The 24,395-nt window shown below is 34.7% G+C and overlaps 1 protein-coding gene across 20 annotated transcripts in view; it reads right to left on the bottom strand.

Moving 5' to 3' along the window:
* LOC136845769 (mucin-2-like) overlaps positions 1-24,395 on the bottom strand; it is a 1,649,806-nt gene that overhangs the window by 185,410 nt on the left and 1,440,001 nt on the right. For all 20 annotated transcript variants that reach the window (XM_067116026.1, XM_067116065.1, XM_067116170.1 and 17 more), the window contains one exon: positions 9,150-9,229. In XM_067116026.1, the coding sequence (XP_066972127.1) occupies positions 9,150-9,229 (80 nt within the window). The remainder of the gene's footprint in view (positions 1-9,149; positions 9,230-24,395) is intronic.

Genomic DNA, 24,395 nt, shown 5'->3' with positions numbered 1-24,395 from the left:
TTTTTTTACAGCAAAACACAAAGCCCAGTTCAACGGAAGGCATTAACGAGATACACATATCTAAACAACTATTCAATGCCTATGTTAGTCAGGAGGGGACAACGTGAACTGCCAAACAATGCACAGAACATGAAATAAAAGAAAAAATGTTATACACAAATGACTTTAAAAACTACACAAATATGCACATGCAATGTATGGTCCACAATATATACAGTCACGCAACTGGCGCAGGCAACACTTGGGAAGCAATTGATCATTTTTATGCTTAGCTTAAAATGTCCAAAAATTCTCCAGAATTTTTACCATGTCAATTTATAAGTAATATTTTTACACGATTATAAAACAAGACAGCAATCTCCCTTGCAACAAAACGTGTACATTACACATGTAAAACAGAAAAAGTTGAGCAAAATAAGTTTCGAGAAAGTAAGACGGTAAAATGCAGAAATTCCATCATGTATTCCATTCTGTTGGTTTCTCGGAGTGCACTGTATCCCATCCCCGCTCAGAAGTCTCCTCTGGTTTACTGCAAGTTTATAACCGTTTATTTTTAGAATGAAGTTGCTAGCCCCATGTCCAAGCTTCAGCCTTTCATTGGCTGTAACTCTTCCAAGTACGAACCAGGCCTAGCGAAGCAGAATTTCCCACTAAAAAAAATCCAGAATCACTGGAAACCCCTAAACATAAAAGAATCACAACATAACTCTGCAGCCATTCGTTTACATATTTATATCCAGCCGACGCTCACATACGGAGTAATATCTGCTCAAAATGCAAGGGTGGAAGTACATAACGAAGACAAAATGTAAAAAAAAAAAAAAAAATTTTTTAATCGAAAACCAAACATACATCACTGTCACCAAGGTACACGCTCCACGCTGGCATGTTATTCACTCGGCTTCGAAAAACCCTTTCGAGGTACAAATCGTGGAAAACCATTTCTCTACCATTTGTGAAGGCTTAAACCGTGGGACATAAACCTCGCTGGCTTGTAAACCCTTGCTGGGAATGGTCGCTGGATAGAACGCCAGAATTTTAGAGCAAAGAAGTAAAGAAAAAAACTGGAAATAAACAGCGAATTTAAGGGGAGATTCAGTGACCGACTGTAAGAAAAATGTCAAGGTAAAGAAATGTCAAGAAATTCAGCAGGTGCACATCTGAGTCTTGGGCCATGAAAGAATAGTCATTAAATGATTCAGTTACACACATACAGTCATTATATTACTCAATTACACGCAAGTAGTCATTCCGTTACTCAATTATACACAAATATTCATTAATTTACTCAATTACACACAAATAGTCATCAAATTACTCAATTACACACAAATATTCATCAAATTACTTAAATACACACAAACAGTCATCAAATTACTCAGTTACACACAAACAGCCATCAAATTACTCAATTACACACAAATAGTAATTAAATTACTCAATTACAATTAATCGTTTAATTATTCAATTATACACAAAGTCATTAAATTACTCAGTTATACATTAAACAAACAGTCATCAAATTACTCAGTTATACACTAATAGTCTTTAAATTACTCAGTTACACAAAATAGTCATTTAATTACTCAGTTACACACAAATAGTCATTAAATTACTCAATCACAAATAAAGTAATTAAATTACTCTGTAACAATTAATCGTTTAATTACTCAATTATACACAAAGTCATTAAATTACTCAATTACACACGAAGTCATTAAATTACTCTATTACACACAATTTATCATTATATTACTCAATTACACACAAAGTAATCAAATTACTCAATTACACAAAGTAATAAAATTACTCAATTACACACAAAGTAACCAAATTACTCAATTACGCACAAATTAATCAAATTACCCAATTACACACAAAGTAAACGAAGTACTCAATTACACACAAATAATCATCACACTACTCAGTTACAAGCAACTTTGGTAACCTATCAAGTTCACCTGGATGGAGTCATTAGATAAATACATTAAAAAGTGCATTCAGCATTAACAGCTAGATAATTTCTGTCTGAATATTAATGCTTCATATACGGCGCCTCGTTATCTTTAATAGCATGCAAAGGCAACATCGGGTAATCAGGGCTTTGAGAGAGAGAGAGAGAGAGAGAGAGAGAGAGAGAGAGAGAGAGAGAGAGAGAGAGAGAGAGAAAATCTTCACTCTTGAACTTGTGGATGCGTTATCATTGGCTCCAATACCCTGATATAGAACAAAGAGAGAGAGAGAGAGAGAGAGAGAGAGAGAGAGAGAGAGAGAGAGAGAGAGAGAGAGAGAAGTATACCTTAGTTTTACAGACCACTGAGCTGATTAACAGCTCTCCTAGGGCTGGCCCGAAGGATTAACTTATTTACGTGGCTAAGAACCAATTGGTTACTTAGCAACGGGACCTACACTCACTGTGAATCCGAACCACATTATACCGAGAAATGAATTTCTATCACCCAGAAATAAATTCCTCTAACTCTTCATCAGCCGGCCGGGAATCGAACTCCGGCCCAGTGAGTACCAGTCCACAGCTCTACTGACTCAACCAACGAAGAGCTGAGAGAGAGAGAGAGAGAGAGAGAAGAGAGAGAGAGGAGAGAGAGAGAGAGAGAGAGAGAGAGAGAGAGAAAGAAATTCACTCTTGAACTTGCGGATGGGTTATCATCACCTCAGACAGTCTGATATAGAGAGAGAGAGAGAGAGAGAGAGAGAGAGAGAGAGAGAGAGAGAGAGAGAGAGAGAGAGAAGAAAACTATCTCTCGAAGCTGTGTAAGAATCATCAACAGGTCTTATTTATAATTTCTCAGAATTTTTTCCCAGTAAGCGAAAACAGCAGAACGGAGAAACACTTCCCTTTCGTAATTTTCTCGGAAGATGCTCTTAAGGAATTTTACATAAACTAAAGGCGGCGTTACACGGGGGAAATTTTCTCGTATATTTTACCATCTTGCCGCCAAACTTTGCACCAAATTGCCAATATTGTTTCTATATTGGTGCAAAATGGAAGTCGGGGGATGTGCGTTCAGGTGACGTCAAACAAGCAAAGAGCATTGGCGACTTCAATTTCGCTACGACGTCAAGGAAGATATTGGTTAGTGCGAAGTCTGACAGCAAGATGCTACTGTAGTTAATATTACGAAGTTACTTAACGAGGCCGATGAGTGACAATTCCGTAATAAAATTCACCGTTACCGAAGCTTCAGAGACCTCTTAAATTGTCGATTTGCTGACCTTATTTGTTTTAATATGCCCACTCTCGTAAGTACTAAACCCAAACGCGAAATATATGAAGAAACTCTTAAATATATGAGGAAACTCGCACCTTTCTTAAATGGGAATTTAAACTCATGCAAATTAGGTTAAGAGGTAGGTTTGCCCTGTGTCTGACCGGTATATTATTAAAATGGTTACATAATAGCTTACCCAGACCACTGCATCATTTCTAGTCTCTAAGCAGCTATCGTTTCATGTAAAGGGTAGGAAACTGGAACAAGCTGCTTAAGTTAAAGTGGGAGGAGACCAAAGCTATTATGCGAAAAGTAACAATGAGAGATCCATGCGGCTGAAAATACATGAAATTAATTTTTAGTACTGTCTGCAGTGTGCCATTCAGTGTAGTAAAACGTGACTGTGAACTTCCCAGTGTGGAATAACATGGAACACAATACATGGTCACAACATAGTCAGATTAATTTCTATCCCTTTTCTAGCATGAACTGAAACATACAAACCTCCGGCGTCTTTACAAACCACTATAATATGCTTACGTTCAGTTTCTGTCGACGAGTCATGGGTTCGATCCCGAGGTGAGACGATTTATTTCTACATTTCGCAAGTTATTACTTGTATCACGATCTCCAAGTGAAATAGATATATATTTCTCCATTTCGCAAGTTATTATATTATTATCATCATCACCATTACTCCCCACAGCCCCCTCCATAATAATCAGCATCACCATCAATAATGCTATTAACACCTGCACAAGTCACACACACTAACAATTTACGTAAATCCCCAAACACCGAAAATCCAGCGACCCAATAATTATGCCTTGCTTCTCCCGCGTGCCGAATTCCGCCCGTCAGCCGGAATATTCGTTCCCTCATATGCGCAATTGCTTTCCGCTCCCGGGATAAGCCGTGGCGTGCAACAGCAACAGCAGCAACAACAGCATCAGTAACAGAGACTGCTAGTTATTTGCTGTAATTAAACAGCCGCTAATCACAGGCGGATCGAAAAATTCCCTCGTAGCTGTCGGTGTAGTCACTACCCTCTAGCGCCTGCGGGAACTCTTTGCAGTCCGTTGCCGCTCGTAATAGACTCCTCAATTTGTGGCAAGTTTTATTAACAGCTGAGCTTTTCTCTCAAACGGAGGATTTATTCATTCACTCCCGTGGCTCTCTGAGAGCCGTTGCCGCTCAAAACATAGTCCTCAGGTCCGCTGTAAGTTTGAGAAATGCTTACTTTTACGACACGGTAGGAGGATTAACCCTAAACTTGGCCCTCATTTTATTATCCGGGTTTCGGCCAGAATGGCAGAGGGGGTAATCTCCCTCCCGAACCCGAACCCATCCCCTGCCGCACCCACAAACAGGGTCAGTGATGCTGTTCTTTCTTTCTATACAAGTTATAAACATTAAAGCGTAAATACATAAATAATTATAAAGACTTGCTTTGCTTAGATAAAGCCCATCGCTATTTAGAATGAGTTTTATCGGTAAAAAGTATTAATTCTTTGTTTTTCATGTGCTCAGTAAAATTGTAGGTTTGAAGATAAACAAAGTTCTCAGTTTTGAGATTTTAACTATTGTAACCCACTCTCTCATAAACCATAGTCAGGTATAAATTTTAGTATGAGCGTGTCCGTGGCTATTTAAGCGCTATTAATACGACCTTCAGTCTAAAAAAAAAAAAATCCCCCAAAATAGAAAGCTATACAGTTAAAAGTACTAAAATCAAGAATAAAAAATACAGTGCTATAATGTAAAAAAAAAAAAAAAACACGCATCGCCTCGCCTACCAGTAACGGGAAAAAATAGTTTTATTTTCTTTTTTTTTATTATTCTAACGAGCGGGGCCTCTAAAAACAGAAACCAATAAAAAATATGGTTGTTTGCAACCTGGCCGGGCTCTGGCCGTAAAAAAATAAAAAATCAAGATTCGTCCGATTTCTTTTTCCTCAGCGGCTTCTTTTTATATAAAACTTACCTAACTATTGAATCCGTTCGGAAAAGTTCGTTGCGCAGAAAAAAATAAAATGAATAAATATATATCTAAAAAGGGCTTTCCTGGAACGACATCCAGATATCGAAATGAATAATAAAGTTGTGAGGATATTTATAAAAACGAGCAACTGCGTCAAGAGCAATGATGACGATAATCCAGAGCGAATATATAAAGATATGAAATAATAGAAATAGAAGCATTCGGACTATCATTCTGCTTCAAGATATTCTTAACAATCTCTATCCCCGTAGCAGCTAAAGATTATTAATATACGATTAAACTAAGCCAAACAATGTATAGGAAACCCCCTAATGAAAACGTCGAACACAAAAACTTTTATGAGACTCATTTCCTCTAACAACAAAAACAACAATAACAATAACAACAACAACAATAGCCACCAAAAGTTATAATGCTTTTTTTTTTTTACAAAAAGAATAAAAAAAGAGAGCAACGCGAGGGGGGAAAGTGACATTTATGTCAGGTCTAAATAACTTCGGCAGAAAAACTGTCCATACATTCCGAGTTGCCATCCCCAGTCGGGCAGAGTTGAGCCGTCGCTCTTTTGGGCACTGAAAGAGGGGCGCATAAATCCAAGGTCCTTTAAATATACTCTCAGAATATATTTAAAGGAACTCGGATAAATCTAGTGTAAAAATGCGCATCTGTTTGGAAATCTCTTCCCGTTTCTTTTTTTCCCCGGGTCTACCAACGTTTCCACCCTCAGTTCCTCATTGGATGGGTCGATATCGTACTCGGCTAGCACTCTCCTAGGCCCGCATTCGATTCTCCGGCCGGCCAATGAAGAATTAGAGGAATTTATTTCTGGTGATGGAAATTCATTTCTCGGTATAATGTGGTTCGGATTCCACAATAAGCTGTAGGTCCCGTTGCTAGGTAACCAATTGGTTCTTAGCCACGCAAAATAAGTCTAAACCTTCGGGCCAGGCCTGGGAGAGCTGTTAATCAGCTCAGTGGTCTGGTTAAACTAAGGTTTACTTAACCTTTTTCCAAGAAACTGGTTTATCGGTTTCCCTTGGGGTCAAAAATCACTCTATTTCCGAATTTTTTTATTATTTTCTCCATGTCAGGCTGAATATGGTGAACTGGGATGCCCTTCCTGGTAACCTCTAAATTTCAATTGTTAATTCACTTGTTTATTTTCGTAAACTGGAGCTCAAAAACTACGGTTATCGACGCCAGAAATATACAATATTCTTCTATTAACAAAAAGAAATTTTGTACCTTAATCATAAGAAATCTATGTGAAAAGCAAACGAATATAAGACGGCTCATAAAGCCACAGTTTAAAAAATTAAGACGGAATACGACAGACTTTAAGAGTCAGGAATGAGGGGGCACTGGGTCACAGTGAGGCTCAAAAGCTAACAGAACGATCGAGTCAGATTTCATGGGCCTTGTCCGAATCTTCCCAAAACATAAACAGTAAATCTTCGCAATCAACAATGCACAGGCCTCATAGGCTAATGAAGGATTCTAAAACAGACGTTTCTGAGAGTCAAATATCTGACCTGATTAAAGGGCAACAGTACAACGGATATGCAGATAGACTCACTTTCAAGCGAACATTACTGATCTAATATTTTTTTACAATATCGTAAAATCACTGCTTTCCTAACTCTCACTATGATAACTGCATTATAGAGAAGCTATATAAACACACACACATATATAAAATATATATAAATATATATATATAGTGTACATATATGTTACAGTAAGATATGAAAGCAGTGATTTCACGAAATTCCTAAGTGCATTTGACTACATTTGATCCCCTGGGGCTAGTACTAAACACGGCGAAACAGTGTAGAGTGAATCACTGTTTCGCCTTGTGTTTAGTACTAGCCCCTCGGGGATCAAATGTTTCAAAGTGAGTTGGTGATTTCAAGAATTCCCTGAAAAGTTCAGGGATTTCTTGAAATCCCTGGTTTCTAATCTCACACATATATGTAACATATACATATATATATATATATATATATATATATATATATATATATATATATATATATATATAGAGAGAGAGAGAGAGAGAGAGAGAGAGAGAGAGAGAGAGAGAGAGAGAGAGAGAGAGAGAGAGAAATAATGCCAATCACGTGAATAGAAATAAATTTCTGATCTGATTAGATGGAACCAGGTCTTTCAATTGAAAGACCTGTATGATGCTGACATGAGTCAGAAATTCATATATATATATATATATATATATATATATATATATATATATATATATGTATATATACATATATATGTATGTATGTATGTATGTATGTATGTATGTATGTATGTATGTATGTATGTATGTATGTATATATATATATATATATATATATATATATATATATATATATATATAATACATACACCAAAAGAAAACACTTGCCATTTGGTCCCAGTCCGTACACTGTAAACATAAATTACCGATATACAGATATTAACGCTGATATAATGAGATTTAATTTAAGTGCAGTTGCACGAAACTGCAAGCCTCGTTAAATAAATTCAGCAGAAACAATTACCCGGCGTCCTCTCCTCTGAACGCAAATAAAAGACCAAAATTCAAAGTCCCCACAACAGCAAATACCTAATAATTAATTACCGCAATGCATCGCATTAAAATTAATGGTCAACAATAAATTAGCTTGACTCCCCAGTTTATTTCTATTTGACTTTGCACGTTGCAAAAACAAATTGGATTAATAGATGATTTGCAAAGCACTTTTTCTCTTTCCGCCTTTTTGTTAAATTCTGTGGAGTTATGCAGCATGTACCGAGTTTATTCCAAATCCACGGGTAAGTGATTTCCTCACATATTTTGCTAAATGAACAACATGGGGATTAGGCCGACTTTGTCATGAGAGTTCATGAACTTAGTTTGGGCTTAAGCCCGGATAAGAGAGGGGGGCTTTGGAGTAAGACTTGGTAAAGTCCGTGACTTGTGAAATACCGAGTCAAACTGAAACTTGCAACTGCTCTCATCATCAATGGGACACGAACCAGAGTAAATAAATTTGGTAATATGTAAACACAGGAAAACCCTCTGTTGTCTGAGTGTAAGAAAATAATTTGTAAAAACAATGGAAAATGGTAAAATTGAATTAAAGAAAGTAAACCCTTGTTTTTAAAAACTCACAATTTCTAATGAAGCGGTTCTATGTGCTGGGTGAAAAAAAAAATTTTTTTCTAACCGTACAATGAATAACGAAAAATATCCGAAAATATCCAGGATCCTCTTTTTAAACAACCATTTTCCATATCTACACTTTCGTCGTCATTATTAGCGTCTATAATTCTATTGCCTAACTTTAATTGCGGATTAGGGAGAAACAAACGTCTGATCAAAGTAAATAATTAATACAAAAACTATAGCAATTACATTAAAACTTATTTCTTTGACGTCCAAGTTTCCACAAACTCTGCCCAGAATTCATAATATTGGGGCTCTGAAAGAAGCTGATCAGACGAAGGCCAAAGACTTACTGCAAAGAGTTGTCCAGACTCAAGAGACGTAAGAAGCAAGATTAATAAGCACCTTCCAATCTGACAGAGAGAGAGAGAGAGAGAGAGAGAGAGAGAGAGAGAGAGAGAGAGAGAGAGAGAGAGAGAGAGAGAGAGAGAGCAGAGTATGACCAAAATATTACGACGAACTCAAACCTGCACCAGTCACTGAGCGGAGCCATTACAATTTCAGACTTAAAATTCGCTTAACATGACAATCTCCTTACATATACTATATATACTATATAAATATATATATATATATATATATATATATATATATATATATATATATATATATATATATATATTCATACAACACAACGCATTTGAGTGCACGGCACAAGAATTCTCATAATTTAAGATAAACAAAATCATTTCTGATTATGACTTACCTTCTCGTCGTAGAAGCCAGGGTCATCTGACCTCTGTTGACCCAGCAGTCTGTCTGTCTCCTGATCCGTGTCGCCATCGTCTGTAAGGATCAGAAAAAGAAGAATAAGTATAAACACAAGTATAAGTATAATTCTGGAAGAAACACATTAGATTTTCAACTTGAAATAAAAATGGAAGACGGAAGTAAACAGGACAACAGAAAAAACATATATATATATATATATATATATATATATATATTATAAATATATATATTTAAATATATATATATATATATATATATATATATATATATATATATATATATATATACATATATATGAATATGTATACATACACATATATATATGTGTGTATATATATGTATGTATGTATGTATGTATGTATGTATATATATATATATATATATATATATATATATATATATATGTATATGTATGTATATATATATATATATATATATATATATATATATATATATATATATATATATATATATAGAGAGAGAGAGAGAGAGAGAGTAGAGAGAGAGAGAGAGAGAGAGAGAGAGAGAGAGAGAGAGAGAGAGGTGAGTAAAGATAATTTTTACACTCCAAATTTAAAAGAAACATGTTTGATTTACACAGTATCTTAAGGCAAATTATAAAAACACCGACCCATTAGGCTACTAATTTCGACCATTCAATGCAAGTAAAAGAAAATAAACTTCCTTCAAAAATAAACGAAACAAAATAAAAAAATAATATGAAACGGGTCATCAGATGCATGATCACTTTTTTCATTGCCCCCCTTCAGTTATTTCTTTTACCTCGAACTTTTCTTTTGAAAAGAAAATGGAGAGAGAGGGGCCGCAAAAATTTTCCCCTTGATAATAGAGGGAGAGATTGGAAATGTCTGGTATGGAGAAAAACTCTAATTGTGATGGACACGTAACTAGGAACCGTATGGCTTGAAAACTGTACTTCGTAAAAAAAAAAAAGGAAAGAAACCCATGAACTGAATTTTTTTCTTTAAAAAAAATGATAAAGGAACTGCTGAACTGTCAATCCACAACTGGGAACTCCGGAAAATGACCTAATAAGTAAGCTATGTCTTTTGAAATATGAAAAACAGAAAACATAAAGAAAGATATTTCATCTATAGCAAAGGAAAAACTTCTGAAATATATCACAAGAAAAACTCGATAATTGAATTTTTGTAAAAAAAAAAAAAAAAAAACTATCAGAGAACTGTGGAACTATCAATCTACAGCTGGGAACTGCAGAAGCCCACCTAATAAGGGATCTTTATGAAATATGAAAAACGCGAAGAAAATCATTTCACCCACAGTAAATGAAAAAACTTTTGTACATCACAAGGAAAGACCATGAGTTGAATTTATCTTGTAAAAAATCTGATGGCCCATGAACTGAATTTATTTTGTCGTAAAAAATCTGAAAGCCCATGGGTTGAATTTATTTTGTTGTAAAAAAATCTGAAAACACATGAATTGAATTTATTTTGTTATAAAAAATCTGAAAGCCCATGAATTGAATTTATTTAGTTATAAAAAATCTGAAAGCCCATGAATTGAATTTATTTTGTTATATAAAATCTGAAAGCTCATGACTGAATTTATTTTGTTATAAAAAATCTGAAAGCCCATGAATTGAATTTATTTTATTATAAAAAAATCTGAAAGCCCATGAATTTAATTCATTTTGGTATAAAAAAAAATCTGATAGCCCATGAATTTAATTTATTTTGTTATAAAAAATCTGGAAGCCCATGAACTGAATTTATTTTGTTGTAAAAAAATCTATCAGTGAACTGCAGAAGTCTACCATAGGTAATATGCATTTCAAATGAAATATGAAATGCAGAAAACATGAAGAAAAACCTTTCACTTATAGTAGAGGAAAACTTTTGAACTACTCACATATAGAAAAGGAAAACTTGTGAACTATATCACAATAAAAACCAATGAATTGAATTTCTGGTAAAAATAAAGTATCGGTGAATTGGAAAACTGCGAATATACAATTGTTGACCTAATTAGGGATCTATATGTCATATGAAATATGACATACAGAAAACATTAAGAAAACCTTTCAACTACAGTTAAGGAAAAAAAATTGTATATCACAAGAAAAACCCATAAACTTAATTTTTTTACATAAAAATCTATCATGGAACTGCAGAACTATCAATCTAAAATTGGGAACTGCAAAAGTCTACCTAATAAGGAATCTATACTGTCAAATGAAATATTAATACACAAAACATCAAGAAAACCTTTCATATATAGCAGAAAAACTTTGAACTACATCACAAGAAAATCCATGATTTAAATTTTTTGTAAAAAAAAAAATATATATATATATATATATATAATATATATATATATATATATATATATATATAATATATATATATATCAGTTAACTGTAGAATTGCCAATCTTCAATTGGGAGCTGCAGAAATCGACCTAACAAGGGATCTATATGTAATATGAATATGAAATACAGACAAAATCAAGAAAAAAACATTTTTACAGAAAAAAACGAGCTACACAATAAAAAAAAATCAAGGAGCTATATGGTACATAAAAAAAAAATGTCCTGAATCAGGAAATCGTGAAGTCGATTTGAAATTGAAATAAAGAGAACGAGCGACCGTTGGGAGAAAAAAAAACTAGATTCATTCACAGTGGCTAATGGGACTCGGGATTTGATTATTCACCTTGCCGAGCGTTGGACAGACTACGCTTGCGGTATATCCTCTGGTGATTTATACGACCCAGGTGGTTTCACAGATGCACAGGAGAACGACAGCTGGTTAAACCCATATAGTAACATGAAATCATGTCACATACACCATAAAATTTTTTGGTGCTACTTTGGTTTGTTATCTACGCGTCACCTCCGAGGTGCTAGTACTAAACATGGCGAAGGCTCATTGGGACGCTGTGTTTAGTAGGTTACTAGCCCCTCGGGGATCTAAGTATTATATAAACCCATTTCAATATTGTGTGGTCGAGAAATTATATTAGTAAACGATATCTTTGATCCCCGTGGGGTTAGTACTAAACACAGCGTCCCATTGAGCTTCCGCCATGTTTAGCACTAGCACCTCGCAGGTGGTGAGCAGATAACAAGCCAAAGTAGCACCCATTTTTCTATATTCACAAACATTAAGCTACAATTGTCGTTTAATATCAAATTCAACTCGCTCTACCTCGGAATAATCACCGAAGGGGAATTTGTAAGTGATAAGCAATCCGTTACCAAGAGTTCGAGTCGTTTCGGCCGTAAGTCATTTAGGCCATGCCAAAGCACGTTCAAGTGCAAAATGGCCGCCGTGTTTAGTACCAGCCCCCTTGGATGTACAAAACATACGATAATGACCATAAATACCATAAAAACATAACGTTAAACATACGCTGTTCTGGATGTTACGGCCTAAATGACTTACGGCCGAAACGACCAGGACCGGTTACCAAGTGGACTCGAAACTACCAAATGGTTGGGGAACGACGACTTTCTAGCAACGCTGATTATTTATTATCACTTATTACATCTGTGAGGGTATGGGTAGAAAGATACCAACTTCATTCCGAAAATTACTGCTAACGTAACTGTCGCAGATATTAGGATAACAGGTCACAACGACGCCCAATAACCCAACAGTGTGGAAAAGACATAGCTTGGTAATATCCGAAACCAGTTTTATTAGACTAAAAATACTTTTCAGCTTATATAGGAAGAATATAATTTTTATGACACTAAACATTTTGAGTTAATACAGGGTGAGATAGATGCGCATACGGAGAGAAAAAAAAAATCAAAAGAAAGGTCGTTGAATTAGAAATTAGGGATTGAAAGGAGAAAATGGGAACGATTTTTAGAAAAAAACACCCTATTCGCGACAAAACAATCATAAATACGTTTCTCGCTCTCTCTCTCTCTCTCTCTCTCTCTCTCTCTCTCTCAGTCTACACTCCGTGATACAGGAGAAATTCATAGCATTGCGAAAGCAGGACGCATGAAGATATTTGGTCACATAAATAAAGCAAACACTTTGCTTCTACCTTGAGTCACAGAACAAATACACTGCTTACTGTTTGTTGTTGTTTGGCTCAGGAGAGACGAAATATTTTCACTGACGTGGGATGTATAAAAGTTGCAAACGTTTGCAAATTTGCACGAATAAATACTGCTTGTTTTTGTGTGCTTATGACATACGTGGATGTCTACAGTAAAATATAGAGAAGCTTACTGTCCATGTAGTGGACGTGTATAGACTATGGTAGCTTATATACTATAATTCACACTCCCAAACACACATACACTTAGAAACAAACATACAGTTTCATATACACGTAGTATATATATATATATATATATATATATATATATCTATGCGTATTTAGATTTTATTATTTATATAATTATATATATACGGACTTCTGCAGAGGAATTGTATCAAACCTCCCTGAAGAGAGGGCAGACACTTTATTATCCGTGTAGACATCCTGGATTATATATGTAATCAATCGGATAGTTTGCTAAAAGCAAATGGATGTTACAGACTAAATACACACACAAAACAAAAGCCACTACAACACCTTCTAAAAACATAACAAACATCTCACAATGTCTCGAACTTTCGCCATACCCGCGCATTTCGTGTTGTCGGCGATACATGAAACATATGCACTGGGGTCTACAGCTGAGCTGAAGACCACAGGTTGGCCCACTTAAAGCCAAATCAAAGTCCTTCAAAGAGACAAAGCTTACCCCATACAAAAATGGAATAAAAGCATGTTAAAAGAAGAAGAAGAAGAAGATGTGTATATATCCATATATCTATACTGTATATTTATATACGTATATCTAAACACACACACATGCACACACACACATATATATATATATATATATATATATATATATATATATATATATATATATATATATATATATATATATATATAGACACAGAGAGAAGGAGAGAACAACAACACACTGGTTAAACGCAACCCATGCTTACATACCAGTAGACGAATATATATCACAATTCTCTTTCCCAGCGATCGATACTGGTTTTTCAAACATCACAGAGAGAGAGAGAGAGAGAGAGAGAGAGAGAGAGAGAGAGAGAGAGAGAGAAGGGGGAGTGGTATATTATTGAAGAGCCTTTCAAATATGGAGAGCAGGCTCGGCGTCCTGCTAAAATAATGTGCCTGGACATTGTTCCTTCCGACATCGTAAGTCGCTAAAGTATAATCTAAAAAAAAATCTAAAGTTATAAAAAGCAAAAACAATTCAGGTTATATATATATATATGTGTATTTATATATATATATATATATATATATATATATATATATATATATATATATATAAACTTATATGTCATTTAATATCATGTGATATTAAATTTAGCTAAAGCTCAAAGGTAAAATAAAAAAGAAGTACTAAGCGCCTTCTGTGTTATTTCAACACATTTTCCAAGGCTCAATTAGACTATATGTATATATATATATATATATATATATATATATATATATATATATATATATATATATATATATATATACTATATATATATATAGTATATATCTATGCATAAAATAATATCTATTTGTATATACATATATATATATAAAACAAACACATGTATATATATATATATATATATATATATATATATATATATATATATATATATATATATATATATATATATATATATATACACACACACATAATGCATGAAATTTTATCGCATCACTGTGACTTTTTATTATTCACATACATTAAGCTGCAAATGTCACTTAATATCCAATTCGCGCTACCTTGACAAGCGAATTGGATATAAATAAAATTTGTAGCTTAATGTTTGTAAATATACATATGCATATAAAAATTCTCACTCTTACTGTCTACGAAAAACTGAATAAAGCTAAGTCAGTGCCACGACCCTACGGAATACACAACGTAATGTGACAGCTGCTGTTTATATTAATTAAACATGTTACATTATAATGCGAAATTGTTGCTTTTAATGTGGTTATTTATTGTAGATATGTACCTCTCAAGGATGCGAGTTTCAATTTTCTTATTTTTACTTTACAAATGAATAAAGATAAAAATTATTATATTTTATAGATATTTGGATATTATATTCTTTTATGCACACATTCTCCACATGCAGACAAACTCAAGCACAACATACATACAAACACATACATACTATATACACTATATATACTGTATATATACTCGTATATGCATATATATATACAGCATATATGTATATATATATATATATATATATATGCATATATATATATATATATATATATATATATATATATATATATATATATATATATATATATATACTATAGTATATATATACTAGTATATGCAACATATATGATAAAAAAAAAGCCTTGTTTCCATTGTGTTGATTTTATCAATCTCTCAAAAAGCAAGTTTTAAAAAAAAAAGCCATTGATTGATCTTATCAAACCCAAGTTTTGCAACTTGCTATATAGAGTTACTGCTATATGGAGTTATCGTTGGGCTATCAACCTCACCCCAAAAAAACGTTTTGGGAATTAGATAGAAAACCTGAAGTCGCCCTCATAAGGGGATATCTGTAGTGGTGAATACATACATACACAGTATATATACACACACACACATATATATATGTATACAGTATATACATATTTATACATATGTATTTATATATATATATATATATATACATATATATATATATATATATATATATATATATATACTATATATATATATATATATATATATAAGTACAAACTTGGAGGTCATCCCTACATGTGAAAAATCCTTATTGGTGAATGAATAAATAAAAAAGAATATATATATATACATATATATTCTATATATATATATATATATATATATATACATATATATCAATTTAAAACCTCTAAACATCACCTCGAAATACGTTATCAGTCGCTCCAACGGCTTAAAATTAACGGTACAAACCAGTTGAAATTCATCTGAAATACGCAGGGAGTTTCTACGTAATAAAACTAAGAATAAACGATAAAATAACTTGCTGTTATTTTGGTCCCGGAGAAGCCTTGTCGAATACTGCTGCTGCTCCGCTGGCGGCTTCCCTTACCAAAACATAACGAAATGAATTCACTGCAAGCAAACAACAACACATGTCAGGTCAGTTGGGAGAATACCTGTCGATGGAGAGAGAGAGAGAGAGAGAGAGAGAGAGAGAGAGAGAGAGAGAGAGAGAGATAAAAAAAACTGCTTCGACAAACAACAACACATGGCATGCTGGTCAGATGGGAAAAAACTCTGGCTATGACGAAAAAGAGAGAGAGAGAAGAGAGAGAGAGAGAGAGAGAGAGAGAGAGAGAGCTCTCAAAAAACTGCTTCGACAAACAACAACATGCTGGTCAGGTGGGAAAAACTCTGCCTATGACGAAAAAGAGAGAGAGAGAGAGAGAGAGAGAGAGAGAGAGAGAGAGAGAGAGAGAGAGAGAGAGAGATCCTGAAACACGTATCGTAAAAATTCTACAAAAGGAAATAAAACAAAACAGCGAGTTGGTGGTCAACGTAGGAGGGAGCAAAAGTGTGTCTGTTAGGGATGGCTGGTGGGAGTGTTAAGGCTGGAGAGAGAGAGAGAGAGAGAGAGAGAGAGAGAGAGAGAGAGAGAGAGAGAGAGAGAGGGGGGTTTGGAGGAAGGGGGTCTAAACTTCCTGCATAATTTACAGCCCCGAGTTGGATGAAAAGGTCAACAAAAGGAGATCCCAATATTGCCATATTACAGAACTCTCTCTCCCTCTTAATCTCTGGAACAAGTTATTTATTTTCTTTTAAATAGTGCCACCTCTTTCACAAACGAACGCCTATTATATACCCATCTTTGCTTTTTATATGAGTTTGGTATATTTTCTACCACGGGCGTTGAGCACACCGCAATTTCTTAGCGCGCCGTCTTATTTTTACAACGCAATTTATGGTGTTCTCTCTCTCTATACACAGTGCAATGCTCAGTACTGTAATGTACTCTCTCTCTCTCTCTCCACAATGAAATGCTCAGTACGGTAATGTACTCACTCTCTCTCTCTCTCTCTCTCTCTCTCTCTCTCTACATAATGCATTGCTCAGTATGGTATATAATGCTCTCTCTCTCTCTCTCTCTCTCTCTCTCTCACAGTGCAATGCTCAGTACGCTCTCTCTCCCTCTCTCGTCACAATGCATTTCTCAGTGTGAGAAAATGTAATTCATAATTCTCTCTAACTTGTCACAACACTATTTCCAGCAAAAATATACGTTATAATCTGCCCTTCTCTCCCCACAACGTAATTTACATAGAAAAAGAGAGTACAGTTAAATTCAGCAGTCCGCAAACACACACTCACACATACTGTAGGTGAAACTAGCACTCTCTCTCTCTCTCTCTCTCTCTCTCTCTCTACATAGCAAAAGCAATTACCAGTAAATGTTGGCAGGCTGTTGAATTTAACTATTTTATAATCTCTCCCGCCACCACGCACTCTCCAGCGAAAGACTGTACTTCTAATTCTCTCTCTCTCTCTCTCTCTCTCTCTCTCTCTCTCTCTCTCTCTCTCTCTCTCTCTCAATAACGTAATTTCATATTTCTTCCGCCGTACGATCAAGGTACCCGACGAAATTATACACACTATTCTCCTTGCATTTTATAATTTATTTACATTTTCATGTATCTGTTTATCATTATGTTAATTTACTTTTTCTTTTTTTAATAAATGATCTCTTCTTTCTGTATTTCCCATTACCTTCTGTTACTTCTTCCACAAGAACGCCATATTCTTTGAAAGCTTGACTTTCAAGTCAACTGCCCCTGTGGGCTTGGTCCATATGAATAGGGTTCATCTACTGAATAATAATATACACACACACACAATAATAACGGTGTGCATGTTATTTGTAAATGGACAATACAGACCTGAGGAAACACAAGAAGGAATTAAAACCTCCTAAATGATAATAATAATAATAATAATAATAATAATAATAATAATAATAATAATAATAATAATAATAATAATAATAATAATTCCTCTTAAATAATAATAATAATAATAATAATAATAATAATAAATAATAATAATAACGAAACAATATTTATGAGACAAGAACACCACGGTGATGGTGATTAACAGAAACCTTACGCACAGGCGCAAGACACAGAGAAAAAAAACACACGTACGCACACACAAACAGATCGATTCTGAAATACAAAAGGTGGTGCAGTCAACAAGCCACACCCTTCACAGTGGGACGAGCGTACGCATATACGCCCTCTTGCAGGCACACAAATAGCGTCTACCGCCGACACGGGAATTTGGACTTTATAAAAAAAAGCTCAGTGGAAAATATTAAGTACCGTTTCTTCTTCTTTTTTTTCACGACGGATTTTTTTTAACAAGAATTCTATGAGTGAAACGGTTGAAATAAAGTGTTTTCTGAAAAATAAAACTAGGTTTGAAATGAAGTAAAGGTTTGTGGGATTCTTGAAAGTATTAACTAAATGCTTACTGTGTCCGCGTTTAATCTTATTTTCCCATTATAACTCTCTCTCTCTCTCATAATGTATGTATGTATTTGTGTTTGTGTATGTATATATATATATATATATATATATATATATATATATATATATATATATATATATATATATATATATATATATATATATATATATATATATATATATATACATGCAGAATGAAACAAATGGGAACATGTATTGTATATAGGCATATATATATATATATATATATATATATATATATATATATATATATATATATATATATATATATATATATATATAATCAATGCTACTAAACGTCCTTTAATATCCAATTCGCTCTACCTGGGTTAAAATGCGTCCACTGTAGTCCTGAGTTCTTGTCTTCGCTGGTTCGAGCCCACGAGACGACGAACTTATTATCAACTAAAAAATTCCCTTTCGGTAACATATATGAAAATATATTATTTCCAAGGTAGAGCGAATTGGATATTAAAGGACGTTTGTAGCTTACTGATTGAATATGAATCACGGTGATGTGATAAAAAAGTCATACACATATATATACATACACATGCTTCAAACTTAGAAACGCATGTCACACCGAAGGTCACAGATCACAGGACATACAAAACTGTCAAAACCATTTGTATTTCGAAACGGTCACACGAAGAGACAGACAGACAGACAGACAGACAGACACAAGGAAGCCCAATCGATCCCCCATGCAACTCGCCTGTAATCTTTCTCTTACACAAGATCCTTTTGATAAGGAAAATGACATCGTTACGGCTCCCAGTGAGTCACTCGACCCCCCAAAAACCTCGCACATAACCTGGAATCATCCTCCGAGAAATACTGGATTATTGTTTCAGTTCTTGATCAACGTGACCTGCCATCGTCTATTTTTTGTCTCTCTCTCGCAAATATCTTCGAATTATTTACCTTTTGTCTCTCGCCGGTATTCTATATATATTCGTTTCCCCCTCAAGGATCCTCCGTCTCTCGTAAATATCCGAGAATTATTTCCTCGCTCTGCTTTTTCTCAATATTCCATGCATTCGTTTCTCTCTCCAATATCATATTTCTTTCTCATATCCTTCGAATCCTCGTCTCCGTGTTCCCTTGGTCTCTTAATGTCCTCGCCGTTATTTTCTATCAAAATTCTGCCCCGTCTCTTCCTCTAATATCTCCGCGTTTCCTTCGCTTTCATTTCGCTCTCCACCAGCATTTTCCGTCTTTCTCGTTCTCCTAATCTCCTTAAAATTATTTCGCTTCGATAAGCTCAATCTTTCTTTGCCTCTCCCTCTAACATCCCTCACACCACGCCTTGTCCATCAACATTCACTGAGATAACATTTTATTAATTTTTTTTCTAAGTCCATACCCTTTTAATCTCGCTTTGTCACGATCACTAAAAATGAACGCAATCTTGGATGTATCGCTAAAACAAAGACCATTCCTGGAATATATCTGAGCAACCCTTTTCTGATGAAAGATAAGTCCTAAAACTAGGGAGAGAGAGAGAGAGAGAGAGAGAGAGAGAGAGAGAGAGAGAGAGAGAGAGGGACATAATTTTGGAAAGCAGAGAGGAAAGACGGAGAGAGAGAGAGAGAGAGAGAGAGAGAGAGAGAGAGAGAGAGAGAGAGAGAGAGAGAGAGAGAGAGAGAGAGAGAGGGGACATAATTTTGGAAAACACAGAGGAAAGGTGAAGGCGAAGAACAGCAATATTGAAAGCAGAGTTTTTAAAAAACAATAATAATATCATATAAGAACAGAATTTAATGTATAATATTAAATTTATTTCGACGATATTAGATTAATTTAGATTAGCCCAGGGCAAGTTAATGTTCGACCAAGTGCCGCAATAAATAAGCAGTCACATTTCAATACTGTAACCTTTGATTAGTGATGGATTTATGAGTAATATAGCGTCAATGAGCAAGCGTGCATAACGCTTCTCAATTAACGAATAACAAACTCGGATTCTAATAACTTCACCAGAGAGGAATCAGTCAAACTAACAATAACTCATAAACTGCAATAAGCTCGAACTTCACCAACGCATCATTTTCCTCCGGAAACGGAAGCGACTTAACCTCGAAAACGGACGAAACACATCAGCCATAAGAACGTCCTCGCACTAAGTACTCGTTTTGGAATAAAGTAACATTCAAACAAGAGCGTTAATGCACACTCTCTTGGTTACAGCGAGTTCCATCGTGCAAAGACCAGCAGCTGACATTTTTACGCTTGCATAATAAATACGAAATGAACGAAGCCCCCTCAGCTGCATATGCGCAGTCATTTCTCGTTTTAAAATGTGAACAGCAGTACGTATGCAAATGCAATGTGTCCTTTGCAAATATAACATCCGATGCATTGTAAATAAAGCTGATGAAGCAAGCTACAACGGTTTTCATGGGGGGGGGAGGATGGGGCTCAGATGTTATGGAGGGGGAGAAGCCAGGAGGCTGAATGAGGAATGAACATCGAATTAAAAAGTAATGAATGGAAATAAAGGAGAAAGGAGGTATGAAAGAAGGATAAAGAGAGAGAAGGCGGATGAGATTTGAGAGAGAGAGAGAGAGAGAGAGAGAGAGAGAGAGAGAGAGAGAGAGAGAGAGAGAGAGAGAGCGCTAACTCGAAAGACTTGCGCTACTGTGTGTGCCAATTAGCATCGAATTGACTTGAATTAACATCAGTTACTGCAAGTATGAGTTTAATCTTCGCATTTAGAGGGAAAGTTCGCCATTGACTAATTTCGCTGTGATGCAAGACCCGGACTGCAAATCTCTATAATGACTTTTTCTCAACTTCCAAATTAAATGCAAGATGGGAATGGCTCTCCCCCAAAACTTAGGAATTAAATGCAAAATGAAAATTACGTCCCCCAACCCCCAAGAAGTTCTCCGGAGACGTGTGTCGGAATAAAGATGTACTGGGGTTTCTTCTGAGCTCCGAAAATCCTTGGGACTCAGAGTCAAGTGAAAAGGCGGACCCTTCATGCACAAACAATAATTTACTACTGGAAACAACAAATAGTTTTTTCTATCACGGTGGATTTTCTGTTTTACATTTTTCTAATATAATTCAAAATGTCATTCACGAAAAGAATAAAAATAGAAATTTTAAGGGTAATAAGGCCCATTTTTGTTTTCTGTACAAGAAAACTATTGAGATGGCTTTGTCTGTCCGTCCGCACTTTTTCTGTCCGCCCTCAGATCTTATAAACTATCGAGGCTAGAGGCCTGCAAATTGGTATGTTCATCATCTACCCTCCAATCATCAAACATACCAAATCGCAGCCCTCTAGCCTCAGTAGTTTTTATTTTATCTAAGGTTAAAGTTAGCCATAATCGTGCTTCTGGCAACGATATAGGACAGGCCACACCGGCCCGTGGTTAGTTTCATGGGCCGCGGCTCATGCAGCATTATACCGAGACCACTGAAAGATAGATCTATTTTCGGTGGCCTTGATTATACACTTACAGAAAACTATACTGCGCCGAAGAAACTTCGTCGCTTTTTTTGTTTGTTTCTTCGTTAAGATCATTCCTTGATTAAATGTTGGAGACAGCTATAAAGATCATTCACTCATTATGTCGTTAATGAATAACATCAAGTTAGTCATGAAAAGAAGTTTAATTTTTCAAGTTTAATTTTACAAAACAACCGCTGATTAAAATTATTTGGAAGTTGGAGATATTAATTTAAAGTAGATATGGCATGACATTTGTCTGAGCTACGTCGAACCTTGAGATAGGATGGAAAGGAAATTTTATACCCTCCAAAAATCCGAGGGTCGCTGAAACTTGCAACAAACCTGAGCAGCCTGGGGCAGGCAGAAATAGGTCATAGTGAAGACCAGAAACCAAATAGTAAATAAATACCGAGAGGCAAAATAAATGTGTATTTAGAATTAGATACATCTGAAAACAACTTTCAATACCAGTCCAGTAATGGTAAATTCATATAAATGCTTATTTAGATTGAGAGAAACTACTTCCATTTAATGGTGACTGTATGGATAAGGTTAATATGGAAATTGTTAAAATTGTTTAAATAGCGGGAAAGGGGAACGAAGTCTGTGGTAAATGTATAAAAATATTTTAAGGAGAGAGAGAGAGAGAGAGAGAGAGAGAGAGAGAGAGAGAGAGAGAGAGAGAGAGAGAGAGAGAGAGAGAGACTACAATTTGCGGCTAACATACAAAAATTTTTGTCATGAGAGAGAGAGAGAGAGAGAGAGAGAGAGAGAGAGAGAGAGAGAGAGAGAGAGAGAGAGAGAGAGAGAGAAATTGCACCCTAACTTTTCCATCCCAATCTACCCAGAAAGACGGGACGTTGCCATTTAATCGAATAAAGTTATATGGGGGGAAAAGGACCAGAGAGAGAGAGAGAGAGATCTAGTTTTATAGGACATCTGGACCTCGGAACAAGGGGAGAATGACAACTTCATCATCTGGATGACCAAGTTTGGTTGACCGAGTTTTTCTTAGAAAAATAAAAACCAACTCGGTTATCATTTTTTGGTTTACTAGTATATAATCCAGGTACTTGGGGGAAGGTTTAGTTAAATAATGTCAATGTTATACAATCAAAATCCACAGTTATATAAATGAATTTTATTAATAAGCAAAAGGTATTTGTTTATACAATTGTGGATTTTCATTGCGTAAATTGTATCACGGAATTGCGAACTTCTTAGCAATGTCAATGTTTTTGGGTGAAACTTCTTTTATTACATAAGTTTGCGAATCTTTACTGTCATATTTTGCAATATTCCTCACTCCTAAATTATTATTATTATTTATTATTATTATTATTATTATTTGCAAATCGTGATTGCCATATTTTACAATATTCCTCACTCCAAAATTATTATTATTATTATTATTATTATTATTATTTGCAAATGGTGACTGTCATATTTTACAATATTCCTCACTCCAAAATTATTATTATTATTATTATTATTATTATCATTATTATTGGCAAACATTCATATCGAGCAACACCGACAGGTCATATTACTGCATTTGCAAGAGAAGCTCCAACGGAACAAAATGTTGATATATAAAGAAAGATAAAACAAGGGGAAGAGAATAATAATAAAATTAGATATTTACGAAGAAAAACTATAAACCCATAAAAAATCAACTCAAATAAAAAAAATGCTCACAGAGGATCGATAAACATCAATATAGGTAAAAAAAAAACACACATACACACACGAAGAATGGGTACAAAGTCCAGAAATGAAAAATAAAAATAAAAAATTACAAATAAAGCAAAAACGGCACAAAAGGAATTACTCTGAAACTCATCCTGGTCTGACCTTCCGAAAAGGAAATGGCAAAATAAAAGAAAGGAAAAAAAAGAAAAATGTAAGAATAAAAAGAAAAGGGGAAAAGCCGTGGAATTTCTCTGAAAGCTTTGTGCGCCGAAAGAAATAAAGAATTTCCATTAAAACTTTATACTACCGGTTTCAGGAATGTTTCTGAACGCTTCATAATAAACACAGAGCCTAGAATTAAAGAGCTAAAAAATATACGTAAAAGGACGATCGGTGAAAATCATTATCATAAAAATACGCCTGACTAAAATTTACCTGACGGGAAAAAGCTACTGTTTTGTTTGCTTCTATTTTTTCTTTGAACTCTTGGAA

Source organism: Macrobrachium rosenbergii, chromosome 2, assembly GCF_040412425.1.
Source record: "Macrobrachium rosenbergii isolate ZJJX-2024 chromosome 2, ASM4041242v1, whole genome shotgun sequence".
NCBI lineage: Eukaryota > Metazoa > Arthropoda > Malacostraca > Decapoda > Palaemonidae > Macrobrachium > Macrobrachium rosenbergii.
Note: the sequence above shows the minus strand (reverse complement) of the source record. Positions and strands in the feature narration are given on the sequence as shown.